The sequence below is a fragment of the Nerophis ophidion genome, linkage group LG28 (assembly GCF_033978795.1).
Source record: "Nerophis ophidion isolate RoL-2023_Sa linkage group LG28, RoL_Noph_v1.0, whole genome shotgun sequence".
Classification (NCBI taxonomy): Eukaryota; Metazoa; Chordata; class Actinopteri; order Syngnathiformes; family Syngnathidae; genus Nerophis; species Nerophis ophidion.
In genome coordinates, this window is record NC_084638.1 from 4241301 (window position 1) to 4257528 (window position 16228).

Genomic DNA, 16228 nt, shown 5'->3' on the forward strand with positions numbered 1-16228 from the left:
TGATTGAGGGCTATATAAATAAACATTGATTGATCGCTGGGGGTACAGGTGCACTAAATCTCCCATTGTTTTGTCCTCCAACAATTTCGAGGAAGGCGGTCCAGCAAATCAGTCCGTCCATCCGTCAGTCATAACGAGCCAATTCCGAACAATATTTAAAGCTCGCCACCTGTCAGATTTTTGACGTGCAACACATCCACTATTTATGAGACGCTCGCTGCATCCGGAAGAAGGTACAGGCGCTCCGGCTTAATTGGGGCGATCCCCTACCTGACTGGAATGGTGCATCTCCTCAAGTCATTAACGGCGTTTTGTAACTTCCGGGCGTGGAAAAGCTCAGCGCTCTCGACGGAGGCGTCTTAATCCCGGCGCGCGGCGGATGTTCGTTATTGTGCGCGGGTTTGAAAGCCGAGACAAATCTGACAGACGGCGCTCTGATGACCTCGAGATCGTTCTAAATTGGGGGTCCGGGTGCGTGCGACACAGTTGCAGATGGGCAGACAGTTAATTAGGCATCAATAATGATACAGATGGCTAATATTCTCGCTTGAGGTTCTATCTCGGTCACGGTGTCCGCAACAAAACCGGATGGCCTCTTGTTGGGTAGCATGCAAAACAACATTCGTGGACATAAAACATATACCAAATTTCCTTGAATTGCCGCCGGGGCGCTAATTAATTTAAAACCTCTTTTCACTTACCAAAGGCATGCAGTAAAAATGTAGGTGTGATGTAAAGATACCATCATGAAAAGCACATTTAATTAAAAAAAACCAAAACGTTATTATGGTCTTACCTTTACTTATAAATGAAGTCCATGCCAGCTCCTTCTGATCAAAGCATGCAGTAAAAATTTGAGTGTGATGTAAGGATACCATCATGAAAAGCACATTTAATAAAAAAAAAAAGTTGTTACGGTCTTACCTTTACTTATAAATGAAGTCCATGCGCAGCTCCTTCTGATCAAAAGCATCGATAACTTGTTTATAGAAGTCTTCCTTATCTTTCTTCAGTTTTAAAAGTCTCGATGGAGATCTTCCTTTTTTTACGTCCTGCTTCGATTGAAAGTCCAGTTTAGAAAACCGCTATCAGACCGCTGCTATCAGTTAGCTCGGCTCCTCAAGTGCGGGCGACGACAGAATTATCCTCGTTCTGCTCCGTGGGTGATCTCTTTATCCCACCGTTGCCACCATGAAGTGTTCTTGTATACATAGTACACTGGGTATTTAGGACTGGAACATGGTTGTTTACATAGCCAGCATAGGTGTGTTACATCTTAAAAGGTCCGTCGTGCACCCCCCAGCACATATCACGTCACTCATTGTCACTTCTTCTGCAGCCGAGTAGTCGCAAGAAGGATCACTAGCGCCCTCTACCACCAGGAGGCGGGAGTCATTTAATGACTCATATTTGACACACGCAGCTACGGTATATTAATAAAACATAGCTGCTTACTGTTCTCTTTAGCATATTCAACAGCTTGGACCTTAAATCCTACTGATTAGCTCTTAATCTTGTCCTGTTGGAACACCCAACTGCGCCCGAGACCCAACCTCAGGTTGTCCTGAAGAATTTGGAGGTAAAGCCTTCTTTTTTATTCGTCCCATTTACTCTCTGTAAAGCACCAGATATCCATTGGCAGCAAAACAGGCCCAGAGCATAATACTACCACCACCATGCTTGACGGTGGGTGTAGTGTTCCTGGGATTAAAGGCCTTTCCTTTTACCATCAATTGATTAACGTGAACCCCGACTTAAACAAGTTCAAAAACTTATTCGGGTGTGTGGAGAGGCGGAGCCGGCAGTCCGACAGCGAGGCAGGGCACGCCGGGAGCGACGCCGCGGTCAGGATCAGGTGCGTGGATCGCGCACCTGGGGTAAATTTAGTAATCCTCTCGCACTGTATAAAAGGGCGACGGCCGTGAATGTCAGAGCGAGGAGAAAGAGCCAGAAGGAAGCGGGCGCTCAGAGAGAGAGACTGAGAGCGCAAGACAGGCGACGACGCCGGAAGCAGAGAGGCAAGCGGCTGACGGAGCAGCTGAAAAGCAGTCTTGATTGAAAAATAAAGAAGTCTAAAAGCGCCGCTGCTATGTCCTTCCTTGACGGTCCTTTGAACCGGCACGGCGGCTTGAAAAGTCGGTCATAGGGTGTTACCATTTAGTGGTCAATTATACGGAATATGTACTGTATTGTGCAATCTACTACTAAAAGCTTCAATCAGTCAATCAATTTTCCAGACACATTGCTGGGTATTGGGGCCAAACAGCTCAAGGTTTGTTTCATCTGACCAAAGAATTGTCATGTTTTTGTGACGCTGGGCTGGCATCGTGGTGCAGGTGGCGCTCTTTCAGGGTGCAGATCGGGCACGGACACAGCGTAAAGGTAAGAAATATCGGTTTATTAAAACTAAAAACAGAGTAAGAACATAAACAGCTTGCACTTGACACAAAGGGCAAAACAAAGCGCTAGCATGGGAGCTAGGAAAAACACAAACGGCTAGCGAGTCCAGAAATAGTGAAGTGAATTATATTTATATAGCGCTTTTTCTCTAGTGACTCAAAGCGCTTTACATAGTGAAACCCAATATCTAATTTGTACATTCAAACCAGTGTGGGTGGCACTGGGAGCAGGTGGGTAAAGTGTCTTGCCCAAGGACACAACGGCAGTGACTAGGATGGCGAAAGCGGGGATCGAACCTGCAACCCTCAAGTTGCTGGCACGGCCGCCCTACCAACCGAGCTAAGCCGCCTATAAATAGACAGCCGAGTCGTCACTTGTGAAAGACAAACTGTATGTACACAAAACTACGAGGAGAGAACCAGTGAACGGAATGGGCAGGCTTAAATACAGAACGTGATTAATAAACAAGTAGCAGGTGGAACAAATCAGAAACTATGGTACCGGAACAAACAAAGAAGTGCACAACTCGGAACTGGAAGAGTCCAAAACGATCAAAAAACACAAAAGGACTTAATAACCAAAATAATATACGATCCGGGTGGCGGATCATAACAGTTTTTGTGGTCACGTTCCGTTTGGATTTGGACTCGTTGTGCACTCGTTTGTTTTTGTCACCATGACAACTCATTAGTTTTCACCTGTCATGTCACGCACCAGATTCACTTGGACTCATGCACCTGTTGTCGATCCCCACGATACTATTTGAGCCTGTAGTTGCCAGGCAGTCGGCCTGGTAACATCCATGCCGATGATCCTATTTCATACTCTTTTCTCGTTTCAAGTAAGTTTTCGTTATTCACGCCATAGTTTGCAAGTTTCGCCCGGCGCAGTTGTTTCAGTAGACCCCTAATACATTTATAAAAGAACCAAACTTCATGAATGTTTTTTTTTTTTGTGACCAAGTATGTGCTCCAATTACTCTATCACAAAAAACTAAGAGTTGTAGAAATGATTGGGAACTCAAGACAGCTATGACATTACAACTTTGGACCAGGACTACATATAGAGCAGACAAAACAGTTCCTGATGGTCTCCTCGGCTCTCCAGCTGGTCCGTGTATCTGTACAGCATTTTTAGTCTTCAACTCGCCTCAACTCACAATTTCCATAGTAACGGGCTGGGAGGAATTGAAGACTGAAAATGACATACAGGACATTGGAGGTGTCCTGTCCAGGTTTTCACATGTTAATCCCTTGCGGTCTTAGGGGTTCCGTCCGGGGTCATATTTGTGTGCTGGACAAGCGTTTTGTAGATAGGAACAATCCGGTATTTCGCATCCCCGGTTTACAATGCATGACACAAAAAAAAAAAAAACCTTCTTTGTCTCGTTTTGTCCACCAAATGTTTTATACTGTGCGTGAATGCACAAAGGTGAGCTTTGTTGCTCTTTAGCGCCGCCTTAGTGGCACCCTGGACCTCTTTTAGAGATGCGTGAGAAATGGAAAAAGATGAAGAAAAATAAATATTTTTGGTTTTATTATATTTTCTGAAATTTTCAGTTGCTAAAATTTTTACAAGATAATTGCAGCAAATATTTTTTTTTATTGTAATGCACTGTTTGTTTTTTTACCATAAAACTGACTGAAGATGAAGAAAAATATATATTTTTGGTCTTATTATTATTTGCACGCACAACTTTCTCCGACGCTGCCAACCCTTCTTTGTCTCGTTTTGTCCACCAAATGTTTTATACTGTACGTGAATGCACAAAGGTGAGCTTTGTTGCTCTTTAGCGCCGCCTTAGTCCCCGGACCTCTTTTAGAGATGCGTGAAAATGGAAAAAGATGAAGAAAAATATATATCTTTGGTTTTATTATTACAAATACGACACAAACCTTCCTAATTGTTCGAAATCCCACTATTTATGTTACACAAGCTTCACTGATGAGTATTTGTCCTACTAATTTCGGCGATCCTTGAACTCATCCTAGTCTGTTTGCACGCATAACTTTCTCCGACGCTGCCACAGAAAGACGGGTTTTATGCCACCCCTTCTTTGTCTCGTTTTGTCCACCAAATGTTTTATACTGTGCGTCAAAGCACAAAGGTGAGCTTTGTTGCTCTTTAGCGCCGCCTTAGTCCCTGGACCTCTTTTAGAGATGCGTGAAAATGGAAAAAGATGAAGAAAAATATAAATTTTTTTGTTTTATTATTTCAAACATGACACAAACCTTTGTAATTGTTCGAAATTCCACTGTTTATGTTACAAACGCTTCACTGAAGAGTATTTGTCCTACTAATTTTGGCGATCCTTGAACTAATCGTATCGTGTTTGCACGCAAAACTTTCTCCGACGCTACCACAGAAAGACGGGTTTTATTCCAACCCTTCTTTGCCTCGTTTTGTCCACCAAATGTTTTATACTGTGCGTGAATGCACAAAGGTGAGCTTTGTTGCTCTTTAGCGCCGCCTTAGTGGCTCCCTGGACCTCTTTCAGAGATGCGTGAGAAATGTAAAAAAATGAAGAAAAATAAATATTTTTGGTTTTATTATATTTTCTGAAATTTTCAGTTGCTAAAATTTTTACAAGATAATTGCAGAAAATATTTTTTTTATTGTAATGCACTGTTTTTTTTTTTACCATAAACTGACTGAAGATGAAGGAAAATATATATTTTTGGTTTTATTATTATTTGCACACACAACTTTCTCCTGCGCTGCCACAGAAAAACGGGTTTTAGGCCACCCCTTCTTTGTCTGGTTTTGTCCACCAAATGTTTTATACTGTGCGTGAATGCACAAAGGTGAGCTTTGTTGCTCTTTAGCGCCGCCTTAGTGGCTCCCTGGACCTCTTTTAGAGATGCGTGAAAATGGAAAAAGATGAAGAAAAATATATATCTTTGGTTTTATTATTACAAATACGACACAAACCTTCCTAATTGTTCGAAATCCCACTATTTATGTTACACAAGCTTCACTGATGAGTATTTGTCCTACTAATTTCGGCGATCCTTGAACTCATCCTAGTCTGTTTGCACGCATAACTTTCTCCGACGCTGCCACAGAAAGACGGGTTTTATGCCACCCCTTCTTTGTCTCGTTTTGTCCACCAAATGTTTCATACTGTGCGTGAATGCACAAAGGTGAGCTTTGTTGCTCTTTAGCGCCGCCTTAGTGGCTGCCTGGACCTCTTTTAGAGATGCGTGAGAAATGGAAAAAGATGAAGAAAAATAAATATTTTTGGTTTTATTATATTTTCTGAAATTTTCAGTTGCTAAAATTTTTACAAGATAATTGCAGCAAATATTTTTTTTATTGTAATGCACTGTTTTTTTTTTTTACCATAAAACTGACTGAAGATGAAGAAAAATATATATTTTTGGTCTTATTATTATTTGCACGCACAACTTTCTCCGACGCTGCCAACCCTTCTTTGTCTCGTTTTGTCCACCAAATGTTTTGTACTGTGCGTGAATGCACAAAGGTGAGCTTTGTTGCTCTTTAGCGCCGCCTTAGTGGCTCCCTGGACCTCTTTTAGAGATGCGTGAAAATGGAAAAAGATGAAGAAAAATATATATCTTTGGTTTTATTATTACAAATACGACACAAACCTTCCTAATTGTTCGAAATCCCACTATTTATGTTACACAAGCTTCACTGATGAGTATTTGTCCTACTAATTTCGGTGATCCTTGAACTCATCCTAGTCTGTTTGCACGCATAACTTTCTCCGACGCTGCCACAGAAAGACGGGTTTTATGCCAACCCTTCTTTGCCTCGTTTTGTCCACCAAATGTTTTATACTGTACGTGAATGCACAAAAGTGAGCTTTGTTGCTCTTTAGCGCCGCCTTAGTCCCTGGACCTCTTTTAGAGATGCGTGAAAATGGAAAAAGATGAAGAAAAATATACATTTTTTGTTTTATTATTACAAACATGACACAAACCTTTGTAATTGTTCGAAATTCCACTGTTTATGTTACAAACGCTTCACTAAAGAGTATTTGTTCTACTAATTTTGGCGATCCTTGAACTAATCGTATCGTGTTTGCACGCAAAACTTTCTCCGACGCTGCCACAGAAAGACGGGTTTTATGCCAACCCTTCTTTGTCTCGTTTTGTCCACCAAATGTTTTATACTGTGTGTGAATGCACAAAGGTGAGCTTTGTTGCTCTTTGGCGCCGCCTTAGTGGCTGCCTGGACCTCTTTTAGAGAGGCGTGAAAATGGAAAAAGATTAAGAAAAATATAAATTTTTGGTTTTATTATATTGTCGGACATTTTCAGTTGCTAAAATTTTTACAAGATAATTGCAGCAAATATTTTTTTTTATTGTAATGCACTGTTTGTTTTTTTACCATAAAACTGACTGAAGATGAAGAAAAATATATATTTTTGGTCTTATTATTATTTGCACGCACAACTTTCTCCGACGCTGCCAACCCTTCTTTGTCTCGTTTTGTCCACCAAATGTTTTATACTGTGCGTGAATGCACAAAGGTGAGCTTTGTTGCTCTTTAGCGCCGCCTTAGTGGCTCCCTGGCCCTCTTTTAGAGATGCGTGAAAATGGAAAAAGATGAAGAAAAATATATATCTTTGGTTTTATTATTACAAATACGACACAAACCTTCCTAATTGTTCGAAATCCCACTGTTTATGTTACACACGCTTCACTGAAGAGTATTTGTCCTACTAATTTTGGCGATCCTTGAACTAATCGTATCGTGTTTGCACGCAAAACTTTCTCCGACGCTGCCACAGAAAGACGGGTTTTATGCCACCCCTTCTTTGTCTCGTTTTGTCCACCAAATGTTTTATACTGTGTGTGAATGCACAAAAGTGAGCTTTGTTGCTCTTTAACGCCATCTTAGGGGCTCCCTGGAACTCTTTCAGAGATGAGTGAAAAATGGAAAAAGATTAAGAAAAATATAAATTTTTGGTTTTATTATATTTTCTGAAATTTTCAGTTGCTAAAATTTTTACAAGATAATTGCAGCAAATATTTTTTTTTTATTGTAATGCACTGTTTTTTTTTACCATAAACTGACTGAAGATGAAGGAAAATATATATTTTTGGTTTTATTATTATTTGCACGCACAACTTTCTCCGACGCTGCCAACCCTTCTTTGTCTCGTTTTGTCCAACAAATGTTTTATACTGTGCGTGAATGCACAAAGGTGAGCTTTGTTGCTCTTTAGCGCCGCCTTAGTGGCTGCCTGGACCTCTTTTAGAGATGCGTGAAAATGGAAAAAGATGAAGAAAAATATATATCTTTGGTTTTATTATTACAAATACGACACAAACCTTCCTAATTGTTCGAAATCCCACTATTTATGTTACACAAGCTTCACTGATGAGTATTTGTCCTACTAATTTCGGCGATCCTTGAACTCATCCTAGTCTGTTTGCACGCATAACTTTCTCCGACGCTGCCACAGAAAGACGGGTTTTATGCCACCCCTTCTTTGTCTCGTTTTGTCCACCAAATGTTTCATACTGTACGTGAATGCACAAAGGTGAGCTTTGTTGCTCTTTAGCGCCGCCTTAGTGGCTCCCTGGACCTCTTTTAGAGATGCGTGAAAATGGAAAAAGATTAAGAAAAATATACATTTTTGGTTTTATTGTATTGTCGGACATTTTCAGTTGCTAAAATTTCTACAAGATAATTGCCGCATTTTTTAAATTTTTTATTGTAACCATAAAACTGACTGAAGATGAAGAAAAATATATATTTTTGGTCTTATTATAATTTGCACGCACAACTTTCTCCGACGCTGCCACAGAAAGACGGGTTTTATGCCAACCCTTCTTTGTCTCGTTTTGTCCACCAAATGTTTTATACTGTACGTGAATGCACAAAGGTGAGCTTTGTTGCTCTTTAGCGCCACCTTAGTGGCACCCTGGACCTCTTTCAGAGATGCGTGAAAATGGAAAAAGATGAAGAAAAATATAAATTTTTGGTTTTATTATATTGTCTGAGATTTACAGTTGCTAAAATTTTTACAAGATAATTGCAGCAAACATTTTTTTTATTGTAATGCACTGTTTTCTTAACCATAAAACTGACTGAAAATGAAGAAAAATATATATTTTTGGTTTCATTATTATTTGCACGCACAACTTTCTCCGACGCTGCCACAGAAAGACGGGTTTTATGCCACCTCTTCTTTGTCTCGTTTTGTACACCAAATGTTTTATACTGTGCGTGAATGCACAAAGGTGAGCTTTGTTGCTCTTTAGCGCCGCCTTATGAGCTCCCCGGACCTCTTTCAGAGATGCGTGAAAATGGAAAAAAGATGAAGAAAAATATACATTTTTGTTTTTATTATTACAAACATGAAACAAACCTTCCTAATTGTTCGAAATCCCCCTGTTTATGTTACACACGCTTCACTGATGAGTATTTGTCCTACTTTCGGCAATCCTTGAACTCATCTTAGTCTGTTTGCACGCACAACTTTTTTCCGACACTGCCACAGAAAGACGGGTTTCATGCCAACCCTTCTTTGTCTCGTTTTGTCCACCAAACGTCTTATACTGTGCGTGAATGCATAAAAGTGAGCTTTTATGGATTTATTAGGGATATTTGGTCAATCCGTGACTGCAAAGCTAATCAATGCTAACATGCTATTTAAGCTAGCTGTATTTACATATTGCATCATTATGCCTCGTTTGTAGGTATATAAGTGTGTCAAAGTCTACGAATTAAAACGTGTGCTGTCACTCAGAACCCAACCCGAGCACGTGTCTTGTTTTGACGTCCTTATTTATTGCTGATCTAGAGGATACTTCCGGTCAATGATAAATGCTGAGGGGCCCACTTTCAAACCGCTGAGAGCGTCTTTATCGGACATGGAGGGATGAGAATGTGCTAGACATGTAAGGCTTGTTTTAAGGCATCCAGAGTTCTTCAATAAAGAAACGCGCTCCGAGGGCAAAACGTGTGGACAATGCTGAAGAAACAAGTCCGTGTCAGAAAACCCAACACATTTAGCTGAACTGCACCAATCACCGTCTCAGGGTCTCTGCAGGTTTCAACATGTCAAATTTAAGACTTTTTTTAAAGAACATCTTGAAAATAATTTCAGACCATTTCACATCCATACGGACAAAAAAATAACGACAAAGTAAAATCGGAAGATTTAAAAAAAAAAAAAAAAAAAAAAGGCAGCTTGGACACCAGAATTTTTATGTAATATCGGCAGTGAAAAAAACAAAACACTGACTTTTATACAGCACTGTAAAAAAAAAAGGTCAGTATTTTATGGTAAAAAAAAATTGTTACTGAAATTTTGCAAACATTTTAGCGACTGAGCTGAATTTTTTTAATAGTCGCTGTAAAAGTAAAAGGACTGATTTTCAATTTACAGTAGTTTGTGAAAAAAAAGTGCATTACAATAAAAAAACATTTTCTGCATTTTTTGGGGTATAAAGTTTTAGCAACTGAGTGGAGAATTTTTTTTTTTTACCGTTCAATCGTTTACTTTTTTTTTAATTGATAGTTGCTAAAAAAATACAAGTAAGACTGATTTTCAATTTACAGTATTTTGAAAAAAATAAATAAAAAATGCATTACAATACAAAAAAATATTTTCTGCAATTTATTTCGGGTAAAATTTTTAGCGACTGAGCTGCCATTTTTTCTTACCGTTTAATCTATTGACTTAAAAAAAAAAGTTTCTATAAAAATAAAAGTAGGACAAATTTTCAATTTATAGTAGTTTGTGAAAAAAAAAGTGCATTACAGTAAAATAAATATTTTCAGCAAAGTTTTTTGTAAACATTTTAGCAACTGAGCTGCCATTTTTTGTTTACCATAAAATCTACTGACTTGTTTTTAATAGTTGGTATAAAAATAAAAGTAAGACTGATTTTCAATTTATAGTAGTTTGTGGGGGGAAAAAAAGTGCATTACAAAAAAAATATTTTCTGCAAATTTTTTGGGTAAACATTTTAGGGACTGAGCTGACATTTTTTCTTATCATTAAATCTATTGACTTTTTTTAATAGTTGATATAAAAAATAAAAGTAGGACTGATTTTCAGTTTACAGTATTTTGGAAAAAAAATGCATTATAATGAAAAAAAAAAAATTTTTTCTGCAATTTTTTGAGGGTAAAAAATTTAGCGACTGAGCTGCCATTTTTCCATACAGTTATATCTATTAACCTTTTTTAATAGTTTCTATAAAAATAAAAGTAGGACTGATTTTCTATTTACAGTAGCTTGTGAAAAAAAAGTGTATTACAATAAAAAAAAAAATTTCAGCAATTTTTGGGGGAAAAATTTTGGCAACTGAGCTGCCATTTTTTTAATCTTCTGTAAAATCTGACTTTTTGTTGGTATAAAAATAAAAGTAGGACTGATTTTCAATTTATAGTAGTTTGTATATAACCGGTAGATTTTACAGTGAAATTCTGTCAACACAGCTACCAGTTTTTTTGTTTGTTTTTTTACTGTAAAATATACTGACTTTTATGCAGCATTGTAAAAAAGTCAGTAGCTTTTATGTAAAAAAAAAAAAAAAAAAAAAAAAAAAGTTGCTGAAATTTTTTAGCAAAAATTTTAGCGACAATGCTGCCATTTTTTTTTTTTTTTTTAACCGTTAAATCTATTGTCTTTTTTTTACTAGTTGCTATAAAAATAAAAGCTGGATTGATTTTCAGTTTACAGTAGTTTGTGTATAAACAGTACATTTTACAGGGAAATTCTCTCAAGTGAGCTTCCAGTTTTTGTTTTTTACTTGAAAAATGTATTTACTTGAAAATTTACAGACTTTTATACAGCACTGTATAAAAACATTTTATGGTTAAAAAAAAAAATATTTGCTGCAAAGTTTTTTGTAAAATTTTAGCAACTGAAAATTTCAGAAAATATAATAAAACCAAAAACATTTATTTTTCTTCATCTTTTTCCATTTTCACACATCTCTGAAAGAGGTCCAGGGAGCCACTAGGGCGGCGCTAAAGATCTAAAGAAAGCTCACCTTTCTGCATTAACGCACAGTATAAAACTTTTGGTGGACAAAAGGAGACGAAGGCAAAAAAACACGTTTTTCTGTGGCAACGTCGGAGAAAGTGGTGCACGTAAACAAACTCCAATGAGTTCGAGGACCACTGAAATGAGTAGGACAAAACGACGTTCTCCAAATACTGTCATCAGTGACGCATGTTTCATATAAAAAGTGCGATTTCTAACAATTAGGAAGGTTTGTTATCCTACAGAAACTATAATAAAACAAAAAATATGTATACTTTCCATTTTCACACATTTCTGAAAGAGGTCCAGGGAGCCACTAAGGGGGTGCTAAAGAGCTAAAGAAAGCTTACCTTTCTGCATTCGCGCACAGTATAAAACTTTTGGTGGACAAAAGGAGACAAAGAAAAAATGTCATAAAACACGTCTTTCTGTGGCAGCGTCGGAGAAAGTTGTGAACGTCAACAAACGATGAGTTCAATGACCGCTGAAATAGGTAGGAAAAAACGGTGCTCTCCAAATACTCTCATCAGTGACGCATGTTTAGTATAAAATTTGTGATTTCGAACAATTAGGAAGGTTTGGTATCTTACAGAAAATATAATAAAACAAAAAATATAATTCAATTTTCACGCATCTCCGAAAGTGGTCCAGGGAGCCACTAGAGCGGCGCTAAAGAGCAAAAAAAAACTCATCTTTGTGCATTCACGCACAGTATAAAACTTTTGGTGGACAAAATGAGACAAAGAAAAAGTGGCATGACAAACGTCTTCCTGTTGCAGCGTCGGAGAAAGTTGTACATGTAAACAAACTACGATGAGTTCAAGGACCGCTGAAATAAGTGGGACAAAACGGCGCTCTCCAAATATTGTCACCAGTGAAGCATGTTTCATATAAAAAGTGGGATTTCGAACAATTAGGAAGGTTTGTTATCGTACAAAACAAAACATATAATTCGATTTTCACGCATCTCGGAAAGAGGTCCAGGGAGCCACTTAAGTGGAGCTAAAGAGCAACAAAGCTCACCTTTGTGCATTCACGCACAGTATAAAACTTTTGGTGGACAAAATGAGACAAAGAAAAAGTGGCATAACAAACGTCTTCCTGTTGCAGCGTCGGAGAAAGTTGTACATGTAAACAAACTACGATGAGTTCAAGGGCCGCTGAAATAAGTAGGACAAAACGGCGCTCTCCAAATATTGTCACCAGTGAAGCATGTTTCATATAAAAAGTGGGATTTCGAACAATTAGGAAGGTTTGTTATCGTACAAAACAAAACATATAATTCGATTTTCACGCATCTCGGAAAGAGGTCCAGGGAGCCACTTAAGTGGACCTAAAGAGCAACAAAACTCACCTTTGTGCATTCACGCACAGTATAAAACTTTTGGTGGACAAAATGAGACAAAGAAAAAGTGGCATGACAAACGTCTTTCTGTTGCAGCGTCGGAGAAAGTTGTACATGTAAACAAACTACGATGAGTTCAAGGACCGCTGAAATAAGTGGGACAAAACGGCGCTTTCCAAATATTGTCACCAGTGAAGCATGTTTCATATAAAAAGTGGGATTTCGAACAATTAGGAAGGTTTGTTATCGTACAAAACAAAACATATAATTCGATTTTCACGCATCTCGGAAAGAGGTCCAGGGAGCCACTTAAGTGGAGCTAAAGAGCAACAAAGCTCACCTTTGTGCATTCACGCACAGTATAAAACTTTTGGTGGACAAAATGAGACAAAGAAAAAGTGGCATGACAAACGTCTTTCTGTTGCAGCGTCGGAGAAAGTTGTACATGTAAACAAACTACGATGAGTTCAAGGGCCGCTGAAATAAGTAGGACAAAACGGCGCTCTCCAAATATTGTCACCAGTGAAGCATGTTTCATATAAAAAGTGGGATTTCGAACAATTAGGAAGGTTTGTTATCGTACAAAACAAAACATATAATTCGATTTTCACGCATCTCGGAAAGTGGTCCAGGGAGCCACTTAAGTGGACCTAAAGAGCAACAAAACTCACCTTTGTGCATTCACGCACAGTATAAAACTTTTGGTGGACAAAATGAGACAAAGAAAAAGTGGCATGACAAACGTCTTTCTGTTGCAGCGTCGGAGAAAGTTGTACATGTAAACAAACTACGATGAGTTCAAGGGCCGCTGAAATAAGTAGGACAAAACGGCGCTCTCCAAATATTGTCACCAGTGAAGCATGTTTCATATAAAAAGTGGGATTTCGAACAATTAGGAAGGTTTGTTATCGTACAAAACAAAACATATAATTCGATTTTCACGCATCTCGGAAAGAGGTCCAGGGAGCCACTTAAGTGGAGCTAAAGAGCAACAAAGCTCACCTTTGTGCATTCACGCACAGTATAAAACCTTTGGTGGACAAAATAAAAAAAATTGGAAGAACTGTTGCGTTTGTTTGTATTTTCCCTCCCTCACCTGCTTGTTCATGAAGACGTAGATGACCGGGTTGATGACCGTACTGGTCTTGGCCAGGACCGAGGGGATGATGCTGGCTTCGGGCGTGATCAGGCCCGGCGAGCCGAAGGTGGCGAGCAGCGCCATGACGCCGTAAGGCAGCCAGCAGGTCAGGTAGCACACCACCATGATCACCACCATGAACAAGACACGCTGCTCCCGTTTCCTGCTCATCGAGGCGTTGATCCCGCTCACCTGCAGACGACAGAGGAGGGCAAAGGGAAAGTGGCGGTGAATTAGAAAATCCGGACTGGTAAAGACTAGGAGGCGCAACCAGAGGAACGAGTCCAGAGGTGACCAAAAGGTGGTTTACCAAATTAAATACATATTTATACTGGTAAAAAAGTATGAGCGAAAGAACCCCCCTCCCCCAAAAAAAAGGTAAAATGCTAACATGCTAACAGTTAGCATTAGTCAAAAACCAAAATATAAGCTACAAAATAGATAACAAAAGCTACTGTGCTAATGTTTACGAGGTATTACGCTAACATGTGTCGAGTTCGGAAATATATCGCTCTGCTGTGTGTACCTGAAAAAGTGTGTATAAAATGCTACAGTAGCGTGCTAACGTTAGCATGCATCAGGGGTCATACGCCAAGTTACTGCAAAATTAGCAACAACAAAAAAAGTCAGCATGCTAATATTAAAATGCTAACGATTGGCGCCACGCCACGGCCACATTTGACAAGAAAAAAAGCTAGCATACTAACGTTAGCATGCATCAGGGGTCATAAGCCAAGTTACTGCAAAATTAGCAACAACAAAAAAAGTCAGCATGCTAATATTAAAATGCTAACGATTGACGCCACGCCACGGCCACATTTGACAGAAAAAAAGGTAACATGCTAACGTTAGCATGCATCAGGGGTCATATGCCAAGTTACTGCACAATTAGCAACAACAAAAAAAGTCAGCATGCTAATATTAAAATGCTAACAATTGGCGCCATGCCACGGCCACGTTTGACAGAAAAAAAGCTCACATGCTAACGTTAGCATGCATCAGGGGTCATAAGCCAAGTTACCACAAAATTAGCAAAAAAAAAAGGCAGCATGCAAATATTAAAATGCTAACGATTGGCGCCACGCCACGGCCACATTTGACAGAAAAAAAGCTAGCATACTAACGTTAGCATGCATCAGGGGTCATAAGCCAAGTTACTGCAAAATTAGCAACAACCAAAAAAGTCAGCATGCTAATATTAAAATGCCAACAATTGGCGCCACGCCACGGCCACATTTGACAAGAAAAAAGCTAGCGTGCTAACATTAGCATGCATCAGGGATCGTACGCCAAGCTACTGGAAAATTTGCAAACAAAAGTTGGCATGTTAATATTAAAATGCTAACGATTGGCGCCACGCCACTCCCAGATTTGACAAAAAATAAAAAGCTATCATGCTAATGTTAGCATGCATCCGGGGTTGTACGGACAATTAGCAAAAAAAAAAGTTAGCATACTATACTACTATGCTACGATGCTGAAAATAAAATGCTTAACGTTCGCATGAGTGAAACACCAAAATATAAGCTACAAAATACCAATTAAATTAGGTAACAAAAGCTAAGATGCTAATATTTACAAGGTGATATGCTAACTCTAACAAGCGTCGAGTACTAAAATATATTGCTCTGATGTGTAAACCTGAAAAATGTGTATAAAATGCTACAGTAGTGTGCTAACGTTAGCATGCATCAGGGGTCATAAGCCAAGTTACCACAAAATTAGCAAAAAAAAAAGGCAGCATGCAAATATTAAAATGCTAACGATTGGCGCCACGCCATGGCCACATTTGACAGAAAAAAAGCTAGCATGCTAACGTTAGCATGCATCAGGGGTCATAAGCCAAGTTACTGCAAAATTAGCAACAACAAAAAAAGTCAGCATGCTAATATTAAAATGCTAATGATTGGCGCCACGCCACGGCCACATTTGACAGAAAAAAAGCTAGCATACTAACGTTAGCATGCATCAGGGGTCATAAGCCAAGTTACTAAAAAATTAGCAAACAAAAAGGCAGCATGCTAATATTAAATGCTAACGATTGTCGCCACGCCACCCCTAAAAAGCTATCATGCTAATGTTAGCATGCATCCGGGGTTATACGCCAAGTTACTGCACAATTAGCAAAAAAAAAAAAGTTAGCATACTATACTACTATGCTATCATGCTGAAAATAAAATGCTTAACGTTCGCATGAGTGAAACACCAAAATATAAGCTACAAAATACCAATTAAATTAGGTAACAAAAGCTAATATGCTAATATTTACAAGGTGATATGCTAACTGTAACAAGCGTCAAGTACTAAAATATATTGCTCTGATGTGTAAACCTGAAAAATGTGTATAAAATGCTACAGTAGTGTGCTA

The 16228-nt window shown here is 38.7% G+C and overlaps 1 protein-coding gene across 1 annotated transcript in view; it reads right to left on the bottom strand.

Moving 5' to 3' along the window:
* The window catches only part of LOC133544907 (vertebrate ancient opsin-like), a 188374-nt gene that overhangs the window by 43152 nt on the left and 128994 nt on the right, over positions 1 to 16228 (bottom strand). The window contains exon 3 of the mRNA XM_061890148.1: positions 13819 to 14052. Within this exon, the coding sequence (XP_061746132.1) occupies positions 13819 to 14052 (234 nt within the window). The remainder of the gene's footprint in view (positions 1 to 13818; positions 14053 to 16228) is intronic.